Source organism: Hippocampus bargibanti, linkage group LG02 (assembly GCF_051943395.1).
Source record: "Hippocampus bargibanti isolate YZ-2025 linkage group LG02, ASM5194339v1, whole genome shotgun sequence".
In the NCBI taxonomy this organism is placed as follows: Eukaryota; Metazoa; Chordata; class Actinopteri; order Syngnathiformes; family Syngnathidae; genus Hippocampus; species Hippocampus bargibanti.
The window spans coordinates 14,093,757-14,116,185 of NC_142735.1; the positions used below are offsets into that span (position 1 = coordinate 14,093,757).

At 42.3% G+C, this 22,429-nt stretch overlaps 3 protein-coding genes across 3 annotated transcripts; all 3 read right to left on the reverse strand.

Moving 5' to 3' along the window:
* Positions 1 to 275: 275 nt before the first annotated feature.
* Positions 276 to 3,020, reverse strand: LOC148901622 (uncharacterized). The gene is made up of 2 exons (XM_088989514.1): positions 2,756 to 3,020; positions 276 to 1,932 (listed from the first exon to the last, which is right to left on the reverse strand). Exon 2 carries the CDS (start codon positions 1,753 to 1,755, stop codon positions 853 to 855), a length of 903 nt encoding a protein of 300 aa, XP_088845640.1. The 5' UTR covers positions 1,756 to 1,932; positions 2,756 to 3,020; the 3' UTR covers positions 276 to 852.
* A 2,654-nt stretch (positions 3,021 to 5,674) lies between these two features.
* On the reverse strand, positions 5,675 to 8,586 carry LOC148901623 (CDGSH iron-sulfur domain-containing protein 1). Its single transcript, XM_088989517.1, has 3 exons — positions 8,428 to 8,586; positions 6,668 to 6,870; positions 5,675 to 6,292 (listed from the first exon to the last, which is right to left on the reverse strand). The coding sequence occupies exons 1-3, from the start codon at positions 8,492 to 8,494 to the stop codon at positions 6,203 to 6,205; spliced, it is 360 nt and encodes a 119-aa protein (XP_088845643.1). The 5' UTR covers positions 8,495 to 8,586; the 3' UTR covers positions 5,675 to 6,202.
* Positions 8,587 to 11,718: 3,132 nt separating this feature from the next.
* Positions 11,719 to 22,043, reverse strand: LOC148901624 (ubiquitin-conjugating enzyme E2 D2). Its single transcript, XM_088989516.1, has 7 exons — positions 21,770 to 22,043; positions 18,254 to 18,317; positions 15,678 to 15,709; positions 15,475 to 15,552; positions 15,285 to 15,390; positions 14,236 to 14,329; positions 11,719 to 12,738 (listed from the first exon to the last, which is right to left on the reverse strand). The coding sequence occupies exons 1-7, from the start codon at positions 21,791 to 21,793 to the stop codon at positions 12,693 to 12,695; spliced, it is 444 nt and encodes a 147-aa protein (XP_088845642.1). The 5' UTR covers positions 21,794 to 22,043; the 3' UTR covers positions 11,719 to 12,692.
* Between the last annotated feature and the right edge of the window lie 386 nt (positions 22,044 to 22,429).

Below are 22,429 nucleotides of genomic sequence, written 5' to 3' on the forward strand. Positions count from 1 at the left end.
CACACACACATTGCGTCACAGTGTGTGCGTGGTTGTGAATGGAGATTGTTTGTGATGTGTGTCAGCTTAGGTGTGCTCGTCAAGCGGCGTGGAGGTGTGCTTGCGTGAGTGTGTGTCTGCGGGGTGGTGATAAGGCTCTCTACCACGCCATTAGGTGACTCATAATCCACACACACACACATGTACCCATGCGTGCGCATGTATTGACGGAAGCACGGTGGCCAATAAACACATATCCCTAATTAAATAGGAGTACAAGCGTGTAGACAACCGCGCATAGCCAATTTCTTTTATTTCAAAAGGGCAAACAGATCTATACAGTACAAGTTGCACATGAAATAATTTAGACGACTCGCTTACTGATGATGTGGTAACAAGAATTGAGAGTCCCTGTTAGAAACACAACATTTGGCTCTTTTTTTCCTTTTCTTCTTTCTGCAACACAATACATCCAAACTGGAAAGGGATGTAAAAAAGACATAATGTTTTTCCCGGATATTTACAGTCTATTTACAGTTTTTTTTGTCATCCGCGATACAGTGACACCTTGGTGTCCTCTCACTCTCTCTCTCTCTCTCTCTCTCTCTCTCTCTCTCTCTAACATTCTATCACTCTCTCTCTTTTTCTCCTCTCCTCTCCAATTCACTGATTGTCAAAAGAAAGGATGGGGACGAGTGAGAACATTCTTGAAGAAGTGCATCTCTGCACTAAACATCATGTCCACGTCTTTGAACCAATACGGTGTCCAGTGTGTGTCTACTGTGTGTGTGTGTGCGTGCGTGTGCGCGTTTTGCACTTCAGCTCCTCAACAATCTTCCAAGCGGGATCCTGTGACAAATGAAACAAAGGTGACTATCCATCCAACGCGCCGCTGCTTCTCTCCTGCGCCAGGCCTAAAGAAAAGTCGGAACCTCTGAGGTCAAATGCGGACACTCTGCCCTCAAAGCCGGGACCTCCCGGCTTCCTCTTCAGCTCCTCGCACTTCCTGTATTTACAGATTTGGTGTCCCCTCTTACGATTGCGGCAGCTGCTGCACTGTTCGCAGTTCGTCTGACGCCGACACGGAACGCACTCCCCGCACCGCTTCCTCTTCCTCCTGCTGCCGCTGCCGCCGCCGCCGCCGCCCAGGGAGCCCGGAGAGTGACCCTCGGCCACCAGGCCCTCGATGCCCTCGGCCCCCATGGCCGCGCTCCTCCAGTGGGCTCCCCCCATCTGGAAGCCAGCGAGAGGTAAGAGGGTGGGGCTGAAAGGGAACCAGGCACCCAGGTAGGGCTGGATGTCTGTCCTGCATCCGGGCAAGTCCTCTTCCTCATCATCGGGCCCGGATCCCCCGGCCTCGCCGTCCCCCTTTATCCCCTTCACCTCCGCCACGTCCCTTTTCGCCGGCTGGCTGCTCTGCGCGCCCGAGCCGACCGGCTCCGTGGCGGTAGGGGTCAGCGCCAGCAGTCCGGCTCGCATCAGCAGCTCTGCGGCGTGGGCGAGGTGGAGCCCGCTGGGCGACTCCCACATGTCAGGCCAGGAGGGAGCTCGGCGAGGTTTAGTGGGGCCGGGTGGGGCCGCCGGCTGTTGGGCCGGGGAGGCTTGGATCAGGCCTTTGACGTCCATGCCTTGGGAAGGGTTGGCGATGTAATGCGACAGGCCGTAGGGGTGGCTGGAGCGCTTGAGGCTGGGCCTCAGTGGCTCGTTGGGGATTTTAGCGCTGCTGTTGGCTTGATCTGGCGAGGAAGGGCCAGCAATGTCTACTGCTGTGGACATAGCCGTGAATGTGGGCGGCGGTTTGTGTCCTTGTGTGTGCACCGGAGGGGGGAAAGGGGGGTGAGGGAGAGAGGGATTGACGCCGGCGCGGAGTTGACAACTGTCCTGTTCCTTCAGCCAAAACGGCAAGCCTTGGCCTGTGTCCTTATTCCCATTCTCTGCAGCAGCCGTGGAGTCCTGGGGAGCAACGCATGAACAGAAAGAAGGGAGGAGGGTTAAGAATAGAAATGTTGGGAGAGGGGAGGAAAAAAGAGAGTAAACACAGCAGGCTAACATAGCTCAAGCGGTGCTTAGAATGTGGCAAATGCATAACAATAACGTCATCATCATAATAATGTCGATTGTTTGAAAATAAAGCTTCTTAAAAGAAGGTAGCCGGCCCCTCCGAGCATGAGCGCATGTGTTGCCGTTGATTTCCGCATACGGGAGGTTAGTATCCCTTTAAGAATTTCACGGTATATCAATGCAATCAATAACAGAGCGACAACAATATGCAAAGATATGCGCATATGCGCAGGTCAAATGTGGAGCGCGCTTTTCAAATACATTTTGACGACTGCTCTTATGTGTGCCAGCCATGCTTATGTGGCTTTCCGGGGTAACGCTAAACACAGAAGCGTCCAAAAACAAGGCTGTCTTTTGTCTGCTGTCGACGACGAGCAGCGGCGAGGTGCGCAACGATGCGGTGGCAGTGGATAGAGAGGGAAAAAAAACAAGCAGGGTATATTCCGTGGACACGTTTATGGACAAATACGGTCTTAATCAAGCAACGGATTCGCGTAGCGGTCACCCGAGACCGCGAAGGACTGTTTTTCGCGTGGATTGGCGAGGCTTGTGTCGGTCTTTTCGGCCGAGTGGAGGTGACCGAAAATGACGACGTTCGGCCGACGCCACGGCGCGCTGACCACAGTCCGAGTGGTCGCTGCGACACGCACGAAAGGCGACAAGCACAAAGCATCAGCGAGCAACCAGGAAGTAGCGTGGAAACGTCTCGTCTTACCTTCTAAAACGCTCGTTCGAACGCCGCTGTCAAAAAATAAGCTTCGATGAAGTCATGAACTAATGGCGTTGGTGCTGGTTGTAGCGTACACAGACGGCCGAGCTGCCGATTCCTCCTCCACCTCTCCGTCCCGGAGGGTCTGCAAACACTCGGCACGGAATTTGGGGGCGTCGCTCAAAATGCGAAGTGGACTCGGTGGTGGCAGTCCGACACCGCCGTAGCGTGGTGGTCGTCGTGGTCACGACGAGCCACGAAAGTGCACAGAAACGTTCCAACCTGCGGATGTAAGTCAGCACTTGAACAGTGAGGCGTGAAGAAAAGCAGATATGAAACACCCCACTTGACCGCGTGTTTTCACTCGGGTTATTACTTGTTATGTGACAGCTATTTCCAAAAAGCATATATGCTGTATATAATATTTTGTTGTTGTTTTGCAGGTTACCATTTACAACACGAATCCCAACAATGTTCACACAGCACTCGGCATCACTTTGCATTAAGTTAAATATCATGTCAAGCAGTGGCGGGCGTGGATTTCATCGCTAGGCCTTCAGGGTGCTACGTCTGAATCAATCCAGACTCAAAAAAGTGTGGTATGATTTACTACAAGTCCACGAGAGGGTACCATTAGCCAGGAAATAACTGACCGACCTATCTAATTGCCCATATTTTCTTGTAAAGTCCATCTTGAAAATGGCTTTAACAGTAAATCTCCAACCAGATCAATTTCTTCTCCTCCCTCAGCCATTGTGGGTTGACAAAACTGCTATTAAATCAACACAATATATGTGCCTATCCAGCTTGCTACGAATACAGTGTGCTAGCTCTGGCCAGTATGCTCGTCACTAGTGGTTTGTGATCAGAGTAGACTATGATTGGCGAGTCACTATCCAATCATAGTCTGTTCTGATCACTCGTCACTAACCAATTATAATTTGCGAAAACTCTGCTGTTGACCAGCGCATTCAAGAAGGCGTTGGTACCGCTTTTGTGTTGCCAACTCAAAATCTGATTGGTTAGAGCAACCATGGAAACGTCTCGTCTTACCTTCTAAAACGCTCGTTCGAACCCTGCTGTCAAAAAAATAAGCTTCGATGAAGTCATGAACTAATGGTGTTGGAGCAACCATGTGTGGACACATTTGATGCTCCAGGGCCCGCAGACCTCATTGTGAAGGTGACCGTGTAGATTTCTGAAAAAAAAGATGGCTGAAATATGATTGGCTAAATGCTTAAATATGAAAACACACGACTGGAAGCAGCGCAACAGGGTAAAAGTAATGAAAAGAAGCTGAAAAACAATATGGAACTATGTAATAAGATATCATGGACAAACTATAAATAAGATGAGTCCGTGATTCCGATATTTTTAGACGAGCAGGTAAGGCTTTGCAGGCCTTGACGGTCCGCCACTGATTTTAAAATGGGGCTCTCTCCTGCCATCCTCAAACAGAATCTATCCATTCATTTATTTACTTCGTTCATCGATAAGATCTATACCAGTGATGTATAGTGAAGACGAAACGGCGACGTCCATTTGACCCAATGTAGTTGTCATTTTTGATTGCCAGTGCACCAGGTTATTTTCTCAAGTTAAATGTGTGTGACTTGTGACATCTAACTGAAGGAAAACATTGGGATAGATGATAAAGTGAACTTGAGAGTTTTGAAAGGCGCTTAGAAATGAAATGTATTATTATTATTATTATTATTATTATTATTATTATTATTATTATTATTATTATTATATATGTTGATGGGAGGGAGGTGGGGTGGCCTGTTTGTAACAGAAATGTGTTCACTAAATGCCTGTAACATTTTTTTCCAATTTCATTTGCATCCGTTTATAATGTACATCGTATACGTATATACATTGGGTGTTGTGTACGGTACCAGACAATAATTATTCAGAAAGTTGGGGTGTTTTATTAACATTTATGGTATTATGGCTTTGTGTAAACACAAATACAAACCGCATATATTTGTATATTACATGTTTTTTTATCATTGATATGTATTCAGAGATTTTTTTAAGTTTCAGTAATCATAAATCGTGAGATTTTCATACTCGTGACTGTGGTGCAAAAACACAACAATTGTTTTATTGTTTATTTATACATTCAATTAGTATAAAAACGTATTTTGATTTTTACATTTTTTGTTTCACCGTACAAATGAACTGTATGTATTGTGTCAATAGTTGCTTTATAAAGTGAGTATTGAGAGTATTGGGGTCAAAATCGGGAGTCTTCCGACAAAATCGTGAGACTAAACATGTATAGTAGTGTTAACACAGATGTGACTCAGGGTTTTTGTGTTCTGTTGACATCAGAATAACGTTCATTTTTTTTGTTTCTGCTCATATTGTCGAATTGTGCATACATTCGTGAGAGGCCAACACACATTTAACTTGCGCAAACCTAAGCGTCGGGGTAACATTTGTAGATGGTCAGTTTGCCCTCGGAACAGACAGACAATAAACATGGCCACAGATCAGAGCCGTTTAGCAGGTGACTCCTCACGAGACGCGGGAGTCCATTCCACCTCTTGCGAGAGTCCTGCTTGCATCTGGCACGAAGCCACATAAGCCTGTGCACGCCCGGTGCGTGCGCGTGTGTCACTATAGCAGCAGGGGCCCCCACCAACACTCGTGAACACGCTCTGGACACGACTGCTCGTGTAAACACAGCGTCTTCTAGCGGTGACCACACAAAGTGACGCGTCTTAAAATGGCCACTGGTGCTCGAGGTGGACACTGCAGAACTCAACCACGACACTGCTTTCATCAAACGCGCACAAACGTCTGCCACCAGGCTGCTTGTGGGTCAGTGTGTCAATGCACTGGTTCTCTCCCCTTGGTATTTTGATAGCAAGGACTTCCTAAATTATAAACAAACCAAAAAAAATCAAGGTGTGCTCATCAAAGTTCCACCAAAATAAAACTTTATTCACATGATACAGAAGCGCTGACAATAGAATTTGGAATTAGACAGTAGAAAAACAGAAGAAAAAGCAGTGGGGATGGGGAGTCTCGCACGTACTGGACTGGACTTCTAAAGTAAGTGATTATAGTTGATCACCATTTTTCTCAGACACACGGAGGATGATTTAAGTCATACAAACATCAAGCGTTTAGCACATAAAACATGCAACATTCATCTTTGTAGTGTATTGTGGAACAGAATTCATTTAAGGCCTTGAGTTTCCTCATTCGAGTGGAACTTGAGAAGCAAACCATAACACTACCACATCACCTCAGAATCTCGCTGCAAAGGTTTAATTTCATGGTACCGGTCATACTTTCACCTCAGTTAGGGTGCTAGCAGAATCAATTTTGTGTTTTGTTTTAACAACATAATACTGCAAACAGTTCTTGCAATGCCATTACGCCGTACAGACAAACAGAGGAGGCATGAAGAAGGGAGCACCAAAATTGGGATTGGCTTGCTCAAACGTCCCTCTTCTTGATGATGAGAGGGCCCACATTGTCGCCAGTTTCTTCGTTATGTTTGCTATGGGCACCATCGCAATAAGGGAACTGCAACAGAGGAAAAACACCTCAGATGTCAGCGGCTTATTTTTGGAGCCTACACTTCCAACATTTGACAATCTGACATCATGATATGGCATCACACAGCGCGAAGAGGCACATACTTATTCTTTTCAAATAAATATAAGATCTGGGCAGAGGAGAAATGTCAAGCATGGGGGGGTGCATTAGACACCGAAGCACAGCACGCAAAGAATGCATGGCTATTAGTCAATGTTTGATAGCTGAAGTTTGACCATGAAACTGAACTTTTTTTAAAATTCAAGACTGTGTTCAAAACTTGTGAAAAGAGAGGCACTGAAAACACATTTGTAACAGAGACTTATGTTGCTCTTTGGTAATAAGACTGGCTTGCAATCTGACCTTCTTTGACTTCCAACAGCGGCAATACACAGCTTTGGTGCCAATGTCCTCCATGTCAAAGCTGTGAACCACTTTGGGACTGTCTTTGTTGATACACGTGTTCACCGGGCCCTTTTTGCAACTCCGCCCACTCAGGTAACGGCTCACAAAGAAGCCTGCTACGGCTGCAACGACAGCCACGGGTACTGCAACCAGGAAATGCTCTGCAGAAACACAAAAGCGGGAAAACTACTCTAAAAAGTAGTGTTTGGGCTTCTATGCGTACGCTCGGGCTGGATTTGTATTCAAAGGCGAAAGTGACACAATTTTGAAGTAATGAAATGTGAGAGTCGGCTAATGCAGGTTTCATGTGTTCTGTGGTGTTTCATGTGACACGTGGAGTAAAGTCGTATATTTGAAAGGATTTACATTTTTTGGAATGGGTCAGTCACTGTTAAAGTCCTGCCCATGACAAAATGTAGAAATGGCGAGCAGCGGTTGCTTGTCTGCATTCTATCTAACATTGCAGCACCATCCCCATCCAAGAGGTGCAGATTTTCACAATTACTCTTGCATCTGTGTGACACAGGTATATTCACCTTTTCTAGTTGTTAAAGCGCTTTGTTGTTGCAGCTTCAGCTGTTCTTAAAGCGCCCACCCTGACAGCACTGGGTAGTTCCTTCAGCCAGAGACTGTTACATCCGCGCTGCAAGAAGGAGAGGTACCGCCGCTCGTTCCTACCGACCGCTGTCAGGCTTCTCAATTCTCAATAATCACGTGAAAAAAACTGGACACTTCTACTGTAAATATGGGTTGATGCAATACAGCTACATATATCAATATACCTTTCTTGATACTTACACTATGTACAGTTTTTTTATGAAACGATTTTGCAGTTTTGCACATTTACAGTATACATCTCAGTCTGGTGACATTTTTGACATCCTTTCACCCCCCCTCCACCCCAACCCCTTTCAAATTGCTGCTGTGGACTGCAAATGTCCCCATTGTGGTACGAATAAAGGTTTTCTGATTCTGATATAAATCTTCTTCTGATATAAATCAATATGTATTTATTGTATTGTATTGCATTGCATTGTATTGCATTGTACTTGGTGCAATTATAACACATATGCACCCATCCGACCATTTCTGATCCACTTATCCTAACAAAGCTTGCAGGTTGTGTTGGAGCCTATCCCAGCTACCTTCAAGCAGTCGATGGGGTACGCCCTGAACTGGTTGCAAATGCAAACTCCAGGTTATAACACAAATATTGAATACATATTTTGTCAGTATGGTAAGCAGGAGCAGAATAGTTCCTTATTCTACTTGAAGAAGGCATATACATAAATGCCTTAAGACTTCTAAAATGACAAACATGGTCTCACCATTGCCAGCGAGGCACATACTGTAAAACTTTTTTACGGGGGTGGGGATTGTGCAAATGTCTCCAAAGTCACAAGACGAACGTGCTTAACGGGTCCTATGACTAGGGAGCCACGAGGAGAGAAAGTTGGATCACCTTCAAAATCACCATTGGTTGTCAAGTATAGTTGACTCTTGTCCCTTTATAACTTAGGCTACCCCGTAATAAAAGCACTGACTTTACACGAACTAGTTGTCATTCATTTTAGGGTGGCGTGACTTCCGGTTGTATTGTACAAACATATTATAACTTATACCGTTATAAAATGACCAAGTGTCAGGTTGGGCGTGCAGAGTCATTTTTTATTAAATTACAACGAAGCCCCTCGCAATTTGACAGATGAACATTTTACCTTTTGACACCCTCATTCCCGAGCTGGTTGACAAGTATGGAATGGCGGGTAGACCGGGGGTGGCCATGTTCTTCTCTGGGCGCGTTTTTTTACTTAGCGTCAGCGGCAAGGTCAGTCGCGGCTGCCGTCCTCTTTTCTCAAGCGTTGGTCTCGTTTATTACACGTCATCCAACAACACAGTCGTCGTCACAAAGAAGGCACAAGAGGATTCATAATAACCCGCAAATAACTTCCGGTTTCGTTTTAGGTATTTTTTTTTAATATATACACGTATATAGTTTTTCATAAATTTCAAAAGTCTCCAAATATAAATGTAAGTTGTCTTGGTGAACAGATTTCCACGTGACTATCTACGGCATCGAGATACCGTATTAACAACTGGAAGTACAAGCAGGTGCCTCTTTCATGAACATTAACAAATAAACGAAGGGAACTTGCTTGAAAGCAAGATTCTTTGATACACGAATACTTAAAGGACAACCGACACCGTTATTTTGTTTCCTAACTGACATCAGGAAAAACGTTTTATAGCATCTAAAATACCCAAAACACACAGGATGATATTTTTAGTCAAATGCAAAACACCAATAAAAATGACTTAGTGTCTAAAAACGACTTCAAATTGAAACCGGAAGTGGCCAGTTTCAGAAGGTCACGCCAAGACGTCTTGCCTTGCTCGCGAATTAAAACAATGGCTTCAGATGAGAAGATGCTTTGTTGTTACTCATCCAGTTATGAATATGATTCAAATAATTCTGAAGAGGAAAGCATACATGTTTGCAAACAATTAAAGAATTTATTCTGTGTCATTTTGAGGTATCTGGGGGGGAGGGGGGCAGCACCCAAAAAGGCAGAAGATGGCGACAAACTCCGTGGGCTTATTTGTCTCCTGGGAATTTTTTTCAGCGAATATCAAATAGTTGCTCGGTGCAACACACAAAGACTCACCATCACATTATTTTGTGTATTATGTTTTCCATCTAATTTCGCCATCAACACGAAGTTTTCAGACCAAACAAAGTACCGGAGAATGCATAGACGTGATGAAGGGACTGCTACAGTGTGTCCTTTCTCGATCAGGGATGTTCCTTCTGTGACGTGACGACTCATCACCAACTCAAAAACAAGACTTCCAGAATATTCAGCGCGAGTCTTAAAACGTAAAATATAGCTATATGCGGTGGAATCTTTGTAAATTACGCTCAGTAGAAGTCATTTGAAGCCATTTTACACATTATGGACACAACTTGTCCAACGGCGTCGGTTGTCCTTTAAAGGGCAACCGACGTCACTTTTTTTTGTTTTTTAATTGACATCAGAGCACCTAAAATACCCAAAACACGCAGTATTATATTTTTATTCAAATGCAAAACACCAATAAAAATGACTTAAAGTGTCCAAAATCTGCAAAAAAATTCAGAAAGTCTCGCCCCCAGTTCGTGACGTCTCACCGAGATGTCTTGCATTGCTGGAGAATCCAAACAATGGCTTCAGATTCGGAGAATATGCTTTCGTGTTACACATCCAGTTATGAATATGATTCAAATAGTTCTGAATAGGAAAGCATACATGTTTGCAATCGATTAAAGAATTATATGTGTGTGCCATTTTGAGGCAACATTGGGGGAAAATCTCTCACTCCAAAAAAAAAAAAGAGGCACAAAATGGCGACCTCCAGTGGCCACCTCCGCTTCCACAGGCTGATAAATTCCAATATATGGAGCTTGGATGCCCTCTTCTGGCGGCTTCTGGGTGCAACACGGTTCTCAGACCAAACATGTACAGCAAAATATATTGACGTGATTGAAGGACTGCTGAAGGACTTGAAGGACTGACGTCACGTACGGACTCGTCACCAACTCAAAAACAAGACCTCTTGAATATTCAGCGCGAGTCTTAAAACGTAAAATATACCTATATGCGGTGGAATCTTATTAAAATACGCCCAGTAGAAGTCATTTGAAGCCATTTTACAAATTATGGACACAACTTGTCCGGAGACGTCGGTTGTCCTTTAAGTAGCGAAATTTGCTCGATGGCTACACCTGAAAAAGGCCCAACAGAGAATGTACTTCCTGAGGCTGCTAAAGAAGCATGGCCTGCCACAGGAGGTGCTGCAACATTTCTACACGGCTGTCATCGAATCCATCCTGTGTTCTTCCATCACCGTTCTTCGGGGGCCGCCACAAAAATGGACAAAATCCGACTTCAACGGACAGTTAGGACTGCGGAAAAAATCATTGGCACCGCTCTACCCACTCTCGAGGACTTGCACACTGCAAGAATCCAAACTAGGGCACGGAAAATCCTACTGGACCCTCCGCACCCTGCCCGCCACCTTTTCCAGCTACTCCCCTCAGGCAGGCGCTACCGATCCATGCGCACCAAATCCAGCAGACATTTCAACAGCTTCTTCCCCCAAGCCATTAACTCTTTGAACTCTTTCAACAGTAGCCAAAATGGAACTGTATAGTGCCACTTAGCAGTTTTTTTGACGACGATACTAGTGCAGCGTGTTCTACCGGAAACAAATTCCTTGTGTGTTCTACATACTTGGCAATAAAGATGATTCTGATTCTGATGACAACTTTTGCAAGTTGGTCGGGATATAACGAATACCGATTGAAGTAGTACAATCGGGGTTGATTTAAAAAAAGATATGACTGCATCAACACTCAACGAATGAAACTGTCAATATAGCTTGGTCATAAACCAAGCAAAAAAAGTGTTAAGGTTTCTGGTGAGAATATTTATTTGAATGTAATTAAATTGAATAGTTTTCCTACAGATAAAAATGCCAAAAGCTCCCCTTAATATTTTAACTGCACTAAAAAATTACTGGAGTGTATTTTAAAACCAGTGCCTACTTCTAACAAGAATATCATTGCATCATTCACTCATCTTTCTGACCGATTTATCCTCACGAGGGCCAGGGGCGGGCACTATTAAATACAGTATATATAATATTCTGGCGACCCCTTGAAGGGAAAAGCCGAAAGATAAGATATAATATACTAGTTTCACCACCATACCTTTGCTATTCCCAGCACCGTGCTTTTCTGGACTGAGATATCCGATGTTGTGTGTGATGTGTTGTGGGATCTGTTGCAACCACTCATGAAGTTTGGGTGTCACTGCCCCAAGTCCTCTGACCACCACAGGCATAACTGTCACATTTAAATACAATACTCAATGTACTTAAATTGGCAGCTTGAAAAGGAATCTGAAGCATTAAATATACCATGTCTTTCCTTGGGTGTCCTCCCAAAAAGGTGTTCGAATGAGTCCAGACAAGAGTCACAGGTTTTTATTACACAGTTTAATCAACACACAAAGCTCAATGAGCCTTTCGGGTAATTCAATATACAGAGGTTTTGTGCAAGAAGAGTGGGTTCTCCTCGCACTCAAGAGCCCAAGCCAGTCCCAGAGCGATTTATGATGATAGCCTCTATATTTAACAAAAAGCAAATGACAAAAAGAAAACAAGCAACCTAAAGAGACATAGGGAGATGGGTGGGTTAGGGCGGGTAAAAACAAAAGCTGGAGAAAATAAATTGCTTAAATATAGGTAGAGTTGTCCATGTTAATGTGGTTGTGTATACAATGTGTCAACATGGGTGTTACACAACTGTATTTAATAGAGAGTGCCATTCGACTCGTCAGTCAATCTGCTTTCTCCACAGGTGGGAATCAAGAAAGGAAACTCTAAACATAGTTTGCAAAGTGTAAAAGAAAAAAATCCAAACAAGCAAAAACCCACATTTTTTTGTGCCCCCGCTCCTCCCATCCCACCCCCAAAAATGAAAAAATAAAATAAAAAATAAACAGGTCCCTTCAAAGTTCATATGCTCAAAGGAATGCTTTAAATGACTGATCTGTTGTTTCGGCGGCGAAAACCAAACCCGCTAGGAAACTAAAATACAGTCAGATGTGAAGAATAAAAGGGCCGGGGGCACGAAAGAAGAGGCGCTTATTACCACTGCGAGTTGGCTGTTAGTTCACGGGAGGGAGAGCGTGTCAGGTGGTTGGAGAGGCAAGACAAAAAGAGATGGAGACATACGGGGGAGGAGAATCAACACATATGGGGGCAGAGGTACTCTGGTGATGGGGAGGCGTGGCTCAATGAAAGCACTCCAATGGAAACCAGCAAGGTCTTATTTTAAACTTTTCATTTGTTGTGTTTTTTTGTTTGTTTTCTCTTTATATCTCAAGCTTCCCAAACCTTTGCCATAGAACTGGTTGGCCACAATTCTGCCTCACCAACACTACATTGCATACTTTGATGTCCATTCACGGGCTATTTTGTTGTACCTAAAACAGACAGAGATTGACAAATAATGAGATTTTTTGTTATCTAATCATGCTCTGTGATATCTGCCACTCAAAATTGCAACAAAAAAACAGTGAAGATATTGTTGCCGCAATGGATTACATTGAATATTTTTACCTCCCAGGTAAGGCCAAGTTCAAAGTGAAACTCAGTTTGCAAAGTATACATAGATGATAGATACTTTTATTTTTGAGATGCATTTCTTTAATCGACTGTTGTGGTATCTGCTCCTGTTCAAGGATACTTGAAAGGAAATCTAATTAAAGTAATCACAATATAAATCAAAGTCAAAGTCAGCTTTATTTATAATTTTAAGTGTTACTTAATCGAAATCAACCTAATAAAGAGTCAAATTTAATTGTGTTAGATGTAAATGTAAACGATAGTTTGAAAGTAACAAGACACGCAGACACACTCTTAAAGGACAACCGACCTCTCCGGACAACTTGTGTCCATAATTTGTAAAATGGCTTCAAATGACTTTTACTGAGCGTATTTTACAAAGATTCCACCACATATAGCTATATTGTACATTTTAAGACTCTCGCTGAATATTCCAGAAGTCTTGTTTTTGAGTTGGTGACGAGTCCTCACCCTACGTCACTGAAGGAACGCCCCTGATCAAAAAAAGGATACATTGTAGCAGTCCTTCCATCACGTCAATGCATTTTGCTGTACTTTGGTCTGAAAACTTCATGCAAGACCAAAAAGAGGCAGAAGAGGGCGACAAAGCTCCATGTAAGGAATTAATCAGCCTGTGGAAACGGGCTGATTAGTTCCTTACACGGCTTTGTTGCCATGTTTTTGGGCGCGACATTTCCCACCCCTGATGCCTCAAAATGACACGGAATAAATTCTTTAATCGATTGCAAACATGTATGCTTTCTTCTTCAGAACTATTTGATTCATATTCATAACTGGATGAGTAACAAGAAAGCATATTCTCCGAATCTGAAGCCATTGTTTTGATTCTCGAGCAAGGCAAGACGTCTTGCCATGACACCACGAACATGGGGGCGGGACCTTCGGAAACTGGCCACTTCCGGTTTCATTTTGAAGTCGTTTTTGGACACTAAGTAATTTTTATTGGTGTTTTTCATTTGACTAAAAATATCAGCCTGCGTGTTTTGGGTATTTTAGATGAGATAAAACGTTTTTCTGATGTCAGTTAGGAAACAAAAAAGTAACGTCGGTTGTCCTTTAAGGGCTCCTCAACAAATTATTGTGCTGTGCCTAATAGCCCTTTTTGTCACTTTCCCACCGCGCTTTTCGATTAATTCAATTTTCCTCATACATTGTGTTTATTTATCACACAAAAAATAAATACATAAATAATCCATTTTGATGTCCTTATGTCTGAGGTCTGAAATATGGCAAATGTGTCAGAAAATTCAAAGTGGGCCAAAGACGTTGGCACGCTTCATTTTCTCGTGGACTACACACTGAACCGAACCAAAATGAAGACAGAGGATACATACTTTTCCCTGTCAGTCTTGTAGATACGGGCGATCTCAGGTACTAAGGGGTCATCCGGGTTTGGGTCGCACAGAAGAGAGCAAATGGACAGGAGTACTACCAAGAACACAGAGGAGGTTCAAACAGAATTTAAATATAAAGTCAAATAAAATCAGGACATTCTCCATGCTATGCAGGCAGGTTAACATTTTTGGACAAATCAGAGGTGGGCACGCTACAGCATGTGAGCCGGATCCGGTCCGTTGGTCTTTTCAACCCGGCCCGCTGAAGGTTGATGTACAGTTGAGCTTCGTGTAAATGATTGCATTCGTTTCCATTTGGACTTGCAATGACACGCATTTCAACGCCAGGTGGCGCAGTTACTTGAAACTGCAGAGCACAGAGCCAATGGCATAGGCAACTTGCATCACTAAGCTGACCTGAAGCAGGTTACAAAACGTGAAACGCTTTGGAGGCACTTGAGTGGGTAATACACATGCAATTCAAAATAATAAAATCGTTTGAGGTGGTATCTCCTCGAAGTAAAACGAACTATAAAGAAAAGAATTATGAATGATGAAAGTGTGTATGGATGGGTGAAACTGCCAATTGTGGAGAAAATATTTTCGACTGGCAAACGTATTTGCAAGTACATTGGAACGCATATGCAAACATCTTCAAATGTATTTGTACATACATTGAAACATAGAAATTTGAAGAAAAAAAAATCACACAATGTACCAATACATTAGTGTTATCAGAATCAGAATCAGAATGAAAGGAAGCTCAAAGACAATTTGAATTCATGGACAAAATATAATTAACCTCAGAATCAGAATCATCTTTATTGCCAAGTATGTAGAACACACAAGGAATTTGTTTCCGGTAGAACACGCTGCACTAGTATCGTCGTCAAAAAAAAAAAAAAAAAACTGCTAAGTGGCACTATACAGTTCCATTTTGGCTACTGTTGGCTCCTGTGTTATGTAAACATTTTTCATTGGTTATTTTGTAGACCTGTTAATATGGAGTGAACTTTTTGTAATGAATATATATGACCAAAAGTGCTTACCTTTGGAAATGGTGAGAGCTGGAGACCACTGTGATCGCAGAATGTCAAGACAAATGCTGCCGTTGCTGTTGATATTTGGATGGTAGATTCTTGTGGTAAATGCAACCTGTCGAAGACGGACACCAGGAGGTCAATATGAGGAAACAATTTTGTCACTTCCAATTTTTTTGGGTGCTCCCGTCTCACCTACCTTTGGTGGTTTGAAGGGGTAGTCTGTGGGGAAGTGGATGGTCAAGAAGAAAACCCCGCCTTGGTAAGGACTGTCATTCTAATGCAGAAAACAAAAATGTTTAGCCTAAAACCTACAGACAAGCTGCGTAAATAAACTAAGGACCATACAATAACTTAATGGACCCGGCCAACATGAAAGAGACCTCTAAGGTCAATACTTACAGGCCCCATTATTGTGGCTTGCCAATGAAAACCTGAAACGCAGAGGGACCGATTAGGAGGGAACAGTAGTGGGGAGGGGTCTATTTAATTTGATTGGTTAACTTGCAACAAAAAGTATTGCTTTGAAGAATGTATTTACCCGTGGTGCCTAATAAGTGTTATTTGCCTTCACATGTGCCCAACACATCGAGAGCCATTAAGTGATCGGGTCACCATGAGGTGACTAACATTTTGGAAATTGCACTAAATATTACTGGTACTTTTAAGTAACATGGGTATATGTTCACCAGTCTTCCTATTGCATCTAATGTCATTGTGCTGTACTTACTGATGTTATACACTACTATTTAACCGACCAAATGAGAATAACAACTAAAAATAAACAAAAAGCAAACACAAAATAAAGGATTCGGTGAATAGGTCAGGACAAACAAATACAAAACCATGCAAACATTACAAAAATGTTACGTAACTAGTGTTTATTATGATCATGCTTAAGGAGCACAATTCAAATTCAGTGTGTTAACTGTTGAATTAAACTGATTAGGCGAGGACTCATTGGTATGCTGTGGTGGTACTTAGCTTCCGCTCAGCCACTCCTAAAGGCTGTCAGTCTGTGAACTATTGCCTCTTTTTGCCAATGCTAAAGTAGGCCTAGCTCAAATCTGCTTGTCTGCTTTTTATCACAATTGTAATTATTTACTATGCAAATTAAGGGTGCAAGGAAAAAAGGCAGAATGCAGTGAATTTTATTTTAACCTTTCATGACGATGTCAACAGTAAAAAAAATTCAACATGGTCAACGTAAAGAATTAATGCATTTTGAAACAATGTACTTTGTATCATCAAAGGGTTCAGAAAATCTGGAAAAAACTGCATGTAAGCAGCACCATTGGATGCCCCTGACCTTTGATCCCTCAAGTGACACTGCATCAAAAATAAACGTCCATATTTGAAGGATATCACTCGATCGGATACGAAACACTTCAGAGAGCCAAAGACTTTAAATATAGTATTCCACTACATCTGAAAGTGCAATTTGAACTTAATGTTGCAAAGCAAAAGCTATTAATTTAAAAAAAACACCCAGAAAGGCCACCGGCTACTCGGGGCTTAAGCTCATTCATGATGGATTGAAACAAAGTGCAAAAGGGCTCTTGGTCTGAGAAGTCCACATTTCAATTTGTTTTGGGAAATTGTAGAAGTTGTGTCCTCTGGGCCAAAAAAGAAAAGAACCATCTGGACTCTTTGGGACAAAAGTTCAGGAGCCAGAATCTGTGATGTTATGAGGCTGTATTAGTGCCAATGGCATGGGTAACTTACATATTCGCACCGGCACTAAGATGGCCTGCATACAGTCCAGACCTGTCTACCATTTAAAATGTGTGTCGCATTATGAAACCTGAAATACAACAGCTGAGACCAAAGACTACAGATCTACTAAAGTTGTAAATCAAGCAAAGAGTGGGAAAGAACTCCACCGACAAAGCTTCAAAAATTACTTTCCTCAGTTCCCAAACATTAAATGAATGTTAAGAGAAATGTTGATTCAACACAGTGGTCAACATGACCCTGCCCCAACTTTTTGGAAATGTGTTGCGTCTTTAAAATTATGGAGTTGATGATCATTTGCTAAATCTATATAAACAATAGGTTGATTTGCAAATCCTTATATTCTGTTTAACACTGTGTCCCAACTAGGTTATTAGCCTTCATTCAGCCTTCGTTCAAGTGGAGCCAATAAATACACTTAGTGTGTGTAACGCAGGGCTTGTTAAGATTTCTTTAATTAATATATCGTGAATGTGACGTTTTACACCTGCAATACTATTAGATTGGATTTGCCCTTATGAGTCTCACAGTGGAGAAATTTACATTACACAGCAGCAAAGGTATGAAAGGGAGAGGAAAGGAAAGAAATAAGGAGAAAAACAAAATACAGGAGCTGCAGGACTACCATATTTTCTGGACTTTAGGCCGCTATTCTTTTCTCACGCTTGAAACCCTATGGCTTTAAATGTAAATGTTTTTCATTTATAAACATTTACGGACGTAGCTTTTAGATTTACCAAAAGGCCCATCATATTTGAGCCACCGAGTTACCAAACGTACCACAGTGGATCAATGAAAGTTTTGAATCTGTATGGCTATATTTTTCTTTTTAATTCATCATTGGATTAGAAAATAGCCAAGACCATGCAAATATGGTTTTAAAAAAAGTACTTTAAAACAGAGAAAGCAGTCCTGTTCTGAGATGAACAGACCGACCTGGGCGCATCTAATAAAGTAGTGGCATACAACCAATAACAGGTTAGTTAGTTGGGCTATAAAATAAATAGTTGGACATGATGCTTGATGACCTTGTTTTGCTGAAATGCATTCATGTAATGTATTTTGTGAGTGCTAAATTTTAAATATGCTGTTAACATTTAAAGACTGAACACAGATAAACCCGGCTTAAAACAAAGAACGAAAACATGTTTGAATTTAAGTCTATAGTCAGCATCTACAGGTATATATAGCCAACTGCTGTGGACATTTAACCCTGAAAAATGGAAGTAAGGTGGTCAACGTACTGTCATCTCCTACGGGTCCAGCAGAACACTGGGCTGGAGGATCCCGGGCGAAGTCATTCAACTCCTAACACAAACCCAAAAAATAAAAACAATTGCAGGAAAGTCAGTTATGTCGAAGCAAAACCATCCATGTGGAAGTTTCAACACCGCCGTACCTTGTAAAATTTGGAACAATACAAATTACAAGTGGTGCCAGACCCCTTTACTGGGAAACATGCCCCAATAACAACGAACTGTTACCCAGTATCGTGCGTAGACTGACCATTAAGAACAGAGCAGGGTGAAAAATCTAACAAATTGCCACACGGTAATTAACACTTTGTAGAAACCACCAGCAATGTTTCGGTCCATTCATTGATTCGCAGCATGCTCACAATGAATGGCTGCTTCCTTTCCCCTTCAACTCCAGGATGGTTATGTGTCAAGCGGCACTGGCAAGGTGGGCTCCACCTTCGACAGACGGCTTGAATTTGTGTATGTCAATGACAAAATGCGAAAAAGGTCATGTCAGAACCTCATTGTCTGAAGAAAAGAAAAAACTAACTAATACACACTGCAAATGACAAATTGGGTTTCAGTGAGCCTCCTACAAGCAGTCTTATTGAGAATGAAGCAAACTTATCGATCAGGTCATGCAAAAAGAATGCCAGGAGAGTTGCCAATGAGTGAGGGAGTGACATATTTTTCCGTGAGTGTTTCGAAACCAGATTTTTTTTAAATCTATCTTAAAAGTTTAAGCATATTACTGTCTCTACACAATGTTCATTTTTACCAGTACTGCAGAACACATCAACAATGACAAGGAATTTACATGGATGTCATTATTACACATATATGATACTGGGTTGGATTCCAGCTCTGGCCTTCCTGTGTGGAGTTTGCATGTTCTCCTTGTGCCTGTCCAGGTACTCCAGTTTCCTCACACAGTGCTAAAACATGCATAGCAGGTTAAGTGCAACACTCTAAATTGTCCTTTGTGTGAGCGCGGATGGTTGATCATCTCTGTCTGCCCTGCGATTGGCAAGCAACCGGTTCAGTGTCCCCGTTTACTACTCATAGACAGCTGGGATAGGCTCCAGTGCGCCCCCTCGACCCTTGTGAGGATAAAGCGGTTTAGAAAATGGGAAGGTTGAGATTTTCAAGTAACATTACAGGAATTGTCTTTTTTCTTGAGTGGTTATTTTACTTTGTAAAAAAAAATCAATATATAATTGATATCAACTTATAAGAAAACATTTTGTCGCAATACGGTGCAACCTTAACACCCAGGACGAATACATACATACACATTTACAACACAGTGCAATAATTAAAGGACAACCGACGTCTCTGGACAAGTTGTGTCCATAATTTGTAAAATGGCTTCAAATGACTTCTACTGAGCGTATTTTCCAAAGATTCGACCGCATATAGCTATATTTTACATTTTAAGACTCGTGTTGAATATTCCGGAAGTCTTGTTTTTAAGTTGTTGACGAGTCCTCACCCTATGTCACTGAAGGAACACTCCTGGCCGAAAAAAGGACACATTGTAGCAGTCCTTCCATCACGTCAATGCATTTTGCTGTACTTCGGTCTGAAAACGTCATGTAGGACCAAAAAGAGGCAGAAGAGGGCGACAAAGCTCCATGTAAGGAATTAACCTGCCTTTTTTTGTGTGCGACATTTCCCAGCCCTGATGCCTCAAAATGACACGGAATAAATTCTTTAATCGATTGCAAACATGTATGCTTTCTTCTTCAGAACTATTTGAATCATATTCATAACTGGATGAGTAACAAGAAAGCATATTCTCCGAATCAGAAGCCATGGTTTTGATTCCCGAGCAAGGCAAGACGTCTTGCCGTGACACCACGAACATGGGGGCGGGACCCTCTGAAACTGGCCACTTCCGGTTTCAAATTGAAGTACTTTTTAGACACTTTAAGTCATTTTTATTGGTGTTTTGCATTTGACTAAAAACATCATACTGCGTGTTTTGGGTATTTTAGATGCTATAAAACGTTTTTCTGATGTCAGTTAGGAAACAAAAAAGTGACGTTGGTTGGTTGTCTTTTAAATGAGTAGGTTTTGATGGAAATGTTAATGTAAAAAATGTATGCTAATTAAAACCGAAATTCAGCTGTCTTAAAAAGGTATAATCAGGTAGAGGGAAACGAGAAGTCATTCTCAAATGATGTATTTCGATTTTTGCTGTAGAAAGCAATAAGTGTGGCCTTTTTTTGTATTTTTGACAAAGCGTGGAATTTAAAAAGCTGTTTCCTCCAATGTACGCGACAAAACGAGGCGGAATGGATACCATTTTGGGATTGAGTAATAATTACTCTATGCTCGAACTTGTTTCAGACAGAGGTCCAAGTCAACTACAAGTTGGTTGTTTGTAGCGGGTGCGACTTACTTGGTGTCAATGTTAGCGAGGAAAACTGACAGCTTCAGCGCCGAATCAGATTTATGGTGGGCGAAAAAAAAACACCAGGTAGACAACGACCGGCTAATATGATCTAAGAAACAGTATGTCGTTGTTCTGCGGCTCGCCCGCTGTCACTAACGCGACATCATTCGAACGACGCGTGGGGCCTGCTATCATCATTTCCATCTTCCCCACGGTCTGATTCGACGTCACGATCAAAACACAAACAACATGGCAAGATATAACTGTTTTTCCTGTCACGAACACGTACAATATATTTCAAGTTACACATTGCCAACGTAATGTGATGGGGGAAAGCGCAAGCATAGACACCGTAGTAATTCATTTTGCTTATATCCGTCCTCACGCCCTGAACGTGATAACAAACGGAACATATTTAACCATATTTAATAATACAATCAGTGTATCCATTCACTAAAGATCCAAATTAGTGATTTGGACAACAATTAATCGAGCGTAAGAGATCGTTGTTGAGAGAGCTCACTTTAGCATAGCAGCTAAGGAACCAACTGTCAAATGTAGCAGCGAGTTGAGCCACACTCACATAAGCAATAAGAAATAAAGTTAGCAAGCACCACATCTGCGTGGGAGACTTCGCAAAACGATATGACGGGCGGAAGCTCGTTTATTAGCGAGCACAATCAAAATTTACCTGAGTGTTAATGTGTTAGCTTAGCTTCAGCTGAGGAAACATTGACTTTATCATCGTTAGCCAGCCACTCGGGCATATTAAGATAAGCAAGTTGAATGCAGACGTAACGTCGTTCACACGGGAGTGCCAACTGTCCAACATATGCGCGTGGAAGGTAAGCCAAATGAAGATCGCCAGCCACGGGAAACAAAATCGTGGTGTAAATCGAGGTGGCTTCTTCGAGAGGCAGAAAGCGGCGCATTGCTTTAGCCTCCCAACTGTCGTCGATGGCTGACCAGGGGTAAACGACGCACAGGCCAGTGGCGACGATTTTGACGATGTCAGGAAATTATACGGAGAGTAATAAAACAAATAAGATGGCCAGCCACAGAAGAACCTCGAAAAGACCCCAACATAACTACGAAATGCGGGGCCTCCGCGCTCACTTCCTTACCTTGTGGATTCTTTTCAGAGCCATTGTTGTGCTAGCGCCTCTGCCAAGGAAAACGTGCGGGTAAAATGGCGATTGATATCAGTCCGTTGATAAATCACCGACGTGATTATCATAGAACACGACCAGAGAACACTCAAACGATCGTAGATCGCTACTGCAAAGAACTACCCAGGGAATCCCAAATCGAAACAAAGCGATAGAAGGGCTAGACCCGCGGTCCTTCCTCCTACTGCAGTAAGTAGCTCCCAAATCACAGCGGGCCTGTACCTACACAACAGGAACAAAGAGAGAACATCCGGTTTCGCGCCATCACAATAATATATTTCAACAATTACAGAGAGCTTTGGGATTGACGTTAAATGTCTTGTGACCATGATTTGTATTTAAAAAGTTTTACCTAGATTTTTTATGAGCATTAAAAAAATTCCAAGTCACTACGACCAAATAGAAACCTTTGTTTTTTTTACTGTGACGACCCTATCCTTCCCATCCCAAGCACACACATGTATAAGTGAAGTACAAACACGAAACCATCAATTAGACAAGAGCGACGTAAGAAGTTTGTCGTCTTTAAACGTTATTGAATAAATAAAAATATTTTAATTGTGTAATATACATTGCTGTAGGGGCTCTGTGACACAGATTTGAAAGCTAGCCAGC